Source organism: Pieris napi, chromosome 18 (genome assembly GCF_905475465.1).
Source record: "Pieris napi chromosome 18, ilPieNapi1.2, whole genome shotgun sequence".
Lineage (NCBI taxonomy): Eukaryota > Metazoa > Arthropoda > Insecta > Lepidoptera > Pieridae > Pieris > Pieris napi.
This window is the reverse complement of record NC_062251.1, coordinates 9463088-9470026: the sequence shown is the minus strand read 5'-3', so window position 1 is coordinate 9470026 and position 6939 is coordinate 9463088. Positions and strand designations below refer to the sequence as shown.

General features: G+C 35.7%; 2 protein-coding genes across 2 annotated transcripts; one reads left to right on the top strand and one right to left on the bottom strand.

The window, feature by feature from the left end:
- Positions 1–4102: 4102 nt before the first annotated feature.
- Positions 4103–6298, bottom strand: LOC125058667. Its single transcript, XM_047662785.1, has 2 exons — positions 6110–6298; positions 4103–5191 (listed from the first exon to the last, which is right to left on the bottom strand). The coding sequence occupies exons 1-2, from the start codon at positions 6119–6121 to the stop codon at positions 4709–4711; spliced, it is 495 nt and encodes a 164-aa protein (XP_047518741.1). The 5' UTR covers positions 6122–6298; the 3' UTR covers positions 4103–4708.
- Positions 4172–6104, top strand: LOC125058666 (protein ANTAGONIST OF LIKE HETEROCHROMATIN PROTEIN 1-like). Its single transcript, XM_047662784.1, has 2 exons — positions 4172–4639; positions 5233–6104. The coding sequence occupies exons 1-2, from the start codon at positions 4172–4174 to the stop codon at positions 6052–6054; spliced, it is 1290 nt and encodes a 429-aa protein (XP_047518740.1). The 3' UTR covers positions 6055–6104.
- Positions 6299–6939: the final 641 nt, after the last annotated feature.

The following is a 6939-nucleotide window of genomic DNA, read 5'->3' as shown; positions in this document are numbered from 1 at the left end:
CAGTAGCGTGCGGAGGTGGCTAGTGACGTGTCCGGCGCGTGCGCTGCTGCTCGGACCCTCCCCTCGCGTCCGCCCGCTCCCCGCCGGGCTTCTTAGGGATGGGACGCGGTCCATAGACAATCGCCGTTCCCTCATGCTAGGGATGAGCGCGTAGCTGTGCGCGTGAACACATTGTGTTTACCTTTTTGTATAGTACCCAAGCATTGATAACAGTCATGTCTAACAAGTGGTAGAAGAGCCTCGTTGTCCACTTTCTCGACTTTATGCGGATGCGATATTGACCAATGAAGCTATCCATCAAATCAACGCCGCCCATGTGTGCATTATATTCTTTTATGACCCGAGGACATGATACTTGAACATTGGCCTTTAGTTATTTCGTAGCGGGTTATAGTATCCGCTAGTTCAGCGCCAACATACGTGGAAAGTAATAGTACTTGTTTGTTGTCTTTCCAACTTGTGATATCGAAGTACTTTCGGTCTCCTCCACATTTTTCTGATGGAGTTTCTGCTGTTGCTGCGAATCGATTAGAAACCCCTTTTATACGGCCCTGTTTAATTTTTAATATCCCACAAAATGCAGCGAGGCAGACAGAAACTTTTTCTTTGGTTTTGTGCTTACTAATAAAATACTGTTTTGAAAAAGTGCGCCCATTTCGAGTATTATTTCTTGGGCATTTCCTTTTAACAGGGTTCTAAACTAAATGTTGCAAAATATAATGCCATACTTTTTTCATAGTTGACTTTGGTGCAATATTACTTGTGCTTAAGTTCACGAGTGACACTAAATCATGGTACCATAAGGATCTGTGATGTTTTGCAACAACAACTAATGTCGTGTCATTAGAATCTGACGGCAAATTAATAAATTTTAGCATAAAATTTGAAAACAGTCTGACCCGGCGCACTTTGCCGACAAATCGGGGAAGTGCGCCTAGTATTAATAAAACGCAATAATAAAGCATCAGAATAAAAACAGCCCTATATTATTTTTAGAAAACAAGCAACAAAACGCATGCCATTTTTTATTTTTTCATAGCCACATTCTAGAAGAATCTATGTATTTAAAACCAAATTTCGGCTAAATGCGCCATACAATCTTAAGTCAGAGGCTATGAACCTTTTTTTTAAATATTGATAATCGAGTGTCAAGTATATTTTTTCTTTTATTTACGATGGGAATACCATGGTTTGGAACTAGGTACTTATTTGGTATCAGTATTATAAAGGGACTGAAATAAGAAGTTAGTCATTGAAATTAGTTATTAAGTGTAATATTTATTATAAATTCTTAACAAAACTAGGTAACGAAAAGAAAATCAATGACAAACATCTTCTAAAATATATTACATAGTTGTAATTATTCAAAAACATTAATCAAGCAAGGCTTGTTACCCTTACAACTTAATCACTAAAGTGAAGGAGATCGACGTTCCAGAGGATGATGTAGTCCGAGTCGATGGAAATCCCCTAAGACTTTGGTTTTTTTGTGGATCACTGCAGTAACTGGTTTCATCCAAATTTTAAATTCGCTCAGGCTTGTCCTGAAGCCCTAAGTCGGCAATCACTCTGTCTAAAATATCATAAAATTCTTGGATGACAAATGGGTCTGCGGCATTCTTACGAGCAACCTCTACAGCCTGCAGTTTTTTAATTGATAACTTACAACGCTTTTTGAAGCTTGAAAACCAATCTTTGCCGGGAGTACCAACGTTGAAAGGTGCTTTTAGATCGTTCTGATTGACATATCCCTTAACAATATCTAGAAATTCTGTACGAGTCAGGCCGAAGCCATTTTTTTCCATTATAGGCAAACATTTTGCCATCATTTTGTCTCGTATTTAAATACTGGTGGTCTGCCTAGACTTAATGATTTTTGGCCCCTTCGACCTGTGACGTGGTCCATAATAGTTTTTCTTGGGATAGCAAAGGTTGATGCGGCTGCATACCCAGACATTCTATCCGATCGAACAGCTTCAACTGCTTCATTCAAAGCCTCTCTGGACCACGAAGGACCTACAGTTTTTCTTTCATAGCGCCCCATCTTAAACAAAAATCATAAATAATAAAATAATGATTTAATAATTGTGACTTATACTAGTCTATTGTAGACACATTTTAAAAAGTTTGTAACCTCTGGATTGCGGCGAAGTGCGCCATATAATAAGTCAGTATGGCGCGCTTCCCCAACTATATAAATTTGAGGTTTGAATATTTAACTTGCAAGAAATATATATATTTTACTAGATAGGAGTGAAATAAAGTCAGAATCTAAAAGCAAAATATTTAAATTGTGCACTTACCTCACTCGTATATCGGTAAAAACTCGATTTCTTGAGATTTACGACGATGATCACGCCATAGTCATCTCTCCTCACCACTTTGAATATCAGTAAAAATAAAATGGCTCGTGTCTCAAACTCACATGACTAGAGCTATATATGAGTTTCACCAAGAACTATGATTTAGTTTGTAGCATAATCTCGCGAGCCCTCTGGCATTGAGAGTGTCCATGGGCGGCGGTATCACTTAACATCAGGTGAGCCTCCTGCCCGTTTGCCCCCTGTTTTATAAAAAAAAAAAAAAAGCATCGATATAAGGTGTCACTACTAGTATCAAATCGGTAGTTTTCGAGATATTTGTGGTAGGTGCACTTGCCCGGTAGGCGCACTTTGCCACCGTCACCTTAGTTGTCCTAACTAATTTTATTAGGATGACGTAAAACTTTTTGTGAAAGTAAAAAATGTCGTTTGAATTTAACATATCACATTTGTATATACTTTTTTTGTTGTGTTGACACTTCGGTTCTTCTGGTAAGCTTTTTGCAGAGTACCTGAAAGCATCAATACTAATATATATTATATTAGCATAACTTAAGAAACAAATACATGTATTATTATCAATAAAAGACACATGACTATCTAGGGAAAACGTAAATAGTAGGTATATGGGGCAGAAATCGTATCTATAACTTTATAACATTATAAATAATTTGAAAAAAATATTATTAATTAAAAGATTTAGGTAAGGAAATTAATTTAATAATTTATTATTACGTTTTTCTTATTACTATAAACCCTTAATTAAAAAAAAGTTGCTTAAAAAGGTTCATTTTGGGTAACTAAGTAAAAATAATAGTAAAATATATATTTTCCATTTTATAAACACAACTGTGAACCCGGAGTTGTTAATATATAGTATTTGAAGTCAGGCCCTGTTATGGAACGGTATGAATCACTACGTGACCACAACACAACTCAAGCAATGTGAAATTACAAGTCCTTTTGTCTTTTCTTATGTTTTTCATTAACCTTCAACTTTGACTTTTTTAGCTAATTATTTATTTATTTAGTTATTAAGCTTACGACATCACACACAGTAATAAATCTACTAATTATTTTACAAAATCTTACATCTAAAATGTGTGACAGTTAATGTAAACATAAGTTTCACAAAAAAATATTAAATAAAAATTAAAAAATACAATTAAAATTTATTCGTTACTACAAGCACATAATAAAATAAAATAAAATTACAGAAATTTAGAGCAGAAAAAAAAGTTAAATCAACAGCAAAACAGCGAAATTAGGTTCGAGAAAGGCACCCCACAATGCTTTCTCTAAAACCGATCAGCCCACTACCGAATATATCCAGCTCCGGATAAGCTGTGTTCAATTTGTTAAAATCGCGAAGAATTGGAACGAGATATGCCTGAACTTCTAGGTTCGTTTTGGCAGAAGGAATTTGGAAGATATTGTTGATTTTAAATCTAGGGAATGAGTAAGGGACGACAATTTTGATATCCTGTAAGAGGTCACTGCTCTGTATATGTTTATTGAGCAATATATGCAAAAGGTAACACCGGCTAGAGTTCTCCGATTGTACAGAGATAACATATTGAATTTTTTAAGTCGCTAATTATGGTTCCACAACATTTATTTTTTCTTCCATAATTTGATAAAAATTAAAGCACGATACGAACTCCACCAGTTTATTCAAACGATGGCGGCCATGACAATGCGCAGAGCTGTCTGTCATTGGTCGAATGGGACTTAGACGAGTTTGATTTACACCGACATTGTGACTTAAGCAATATTGAAAATAATGCCCCGTATTCATGGTAAACATTTGTTTAGCAACAGTTGCTAAACATTGTTGGTGAGCGGCGAGAATGTTGCTAGCAACTATGTTTAAATCAATACAGGTTGTCCACACGCCAGTCTGCGTTAAAATGTTGCCCGAGGAGGTAGTGTTGTTGTGTTCTCTGTATCAGATGTATAGAATCTCTAATAAAAAAAAGAGAAAAAGATGGTGGATTCGAAATTATCTTTTGCAAAGAGAAAATTTGATGAGTGACCTCAGAATGACAGATGGATCATTTTGTAACTTTACGAGAATGTCGAAAAGTGATTTCGAACATCTTCTAGAAATGATTGGTCCATCAATAGCCAAAAGGGAAACAAATATTCGTCAGCCAGTTTCACCTCAAACGAGGCTGGCTATTACATTACGGTATCTTGCAACTGGAGATTCATACAGTTCTCTTTCATACACATTCAGAGTATCAAAACAATTGATTAGCAAAATTATACCAGATGTATGTCAAGAACTAATTAACTCACTAGCAGGATATGTCAAGGTACAAGAACACTATTTGTGTAATCAAGTATTTTATTAATTAAAAAACACAAAAAAAAAACAGTGTATGCTATTGCGTTGATTCATCACTGAGATAGTTAACTAAGTTTAGTATAGCCGAATCTTCTGTTTCGTCTCGTAATGCATCTAGTCTATTTGTTTCGTGTCTCTCAATTTCCCTTATTTCAGTTTCCTGAACATTATTTGGTGTTGATGATGGATGAGAAGATGCCGTTTGATATCCATATGTATTATATCGTCCCATTTTTAATTCATACAGTATATTATTAATATGGTACTTTGCCTGTGTCACGGCTTGGTCATCTTTAACACTTCTTAATTCAGCAGCAATATATTCACCATATATATCAAATGGATCCTTCTTCTCCCTTTCATCCATCTTTTTTTTAGCACTTTTCAAAACCTCTAATATTTCATTTGATTCATCTGTCTTATTTCTTTTCCTCGAAGATGTAGATGTTGTAGCATTCGGCCTTGGTGATTGAGATGGCTCTGACTCCATACCACTTTCAAGTGCATTGTTTTCATCTACCTGTAAATTATTATCTTATTATATATTTATTTATTTTTTAGGTTCCAAGTTCGGAACAAGAATGGAAACAAATAAGTCGTGAATTCGAAATACGATGGAATTTTCCACATTGCATTGGGGCCATTGATGGGAAACACGTTATGATTGTGGCGCCAAATAATTCTGGAAGTGAATACTACAATTATAAAAATCAGTTCAGCATGGTACTTATGGCAATTGCAGATGGCAATTACAACTTTATTTACGCAAATTATGGAGCTAAGGGTCGGTCGTCCGACAGTGGAATATTTCAAGAAACACCGTTTTATAATGCATTGTTAGAAAACTCACTTAAACTGCCACGGCCTGAACCAATAACACAAGGCGGAACAGAAATGCCGTATGTAATTGTAGGTGACAGTGCTTTCGCGCTAACGGAGAACATCATGAAACCATATCCTGGCATTCATGAACGTGGGAACAAAAAGCGTATATTCAATTACAGACTATCAAGAGCTAGGAGGATTATAGAAAATGTTTTTGGCATTTTATGTGTGGTGTTCCGTGTATTCACTAAACCTATTCCGTTAAAACCAGCCAATTGTGAACTCGTGGTAATTGCTTGTGTATATTTACATAACTTCTTAAGACGTAACTCAGTTTCCAGATCCATATATACACCTCCACAAACTTTTGATTTTGAAGACTCTGAAGGTAACCTATTAGAAGGTTCTTGGCGAAGGGAACTAAGTTCGTTTCCTATGATTGATTTGCAAAGACGGGGCAGGCCTGCATCACAATCAGCTCTTTGTATTAGAGAACAGTTTGCCGATTACTTTATAACTCCAGAGGGAAGAGTTCCATGGCAAAATAATGTAGCGTAATTGTAATAATTTTACAGACAATAGTATAAAACAATTATATACAAAAACAACTTACTGTTTTATTCATAGTATCCGTTTCACCAGAAGTAGTTGCACCACATAACAAAAATTCCAATGGCTCGTAATAAATCCATTTACATTTTTCTATTGCGCCGCTGCCTGTAGTTTTTTTGCCGACATCTTTTTTTTCTCTCTAGTAAATTGAGTACGCAGTACATGTATTTTAGTTTCTACGTCTTTTTTGGGTATATTTAGGACTTGAGAAATTTCTTCGAATGCATCGTTCTTTTTGTTTCTATCTTTGTATTGTTTTATAGAACAATCCCATAATAATGGTTTTGATTGAAATAATTCTATTAATTGCATTATTTTATCATTGCTCCACACTACTGCCATGTTTATAAACTGTTGCAAACTCGTCCACACACGTCAACAATTGTCGCTAAACTGATGTTTACGCTTGTCGGGCGAGAGCTTGTCAACATGATGCTGTCAACTCTGCAACACGCAGTGTTGCCAGCAACATGTTGACAGCAACTCCGCAACACGTTGATTCAACTTTGTTGCTCAACAAATGTTTCCCATGAATACGGGGCATAAACCTAATATTTTGATAGTTCATCTATAACAATGTTGCAAACATTGCACTTCACAACGTCCGTCATTTTAAATAACGAAATTTATACGTCGCTGCGATAGCTCCGTAACAAAATCACATGACACACCTCAATGCGCTCGCGCCTGAGACAATCAATATTGCTTCAAATATTTAAGTATCAATAATCTCACAAATGTCAAAAATAAAAATTTTATGAGAATAAAAAATCGTCGATCTGACAAGCAGTCTTGGCAAACATAGGAAAGTTCCTCACCAGTGCTAGCTTC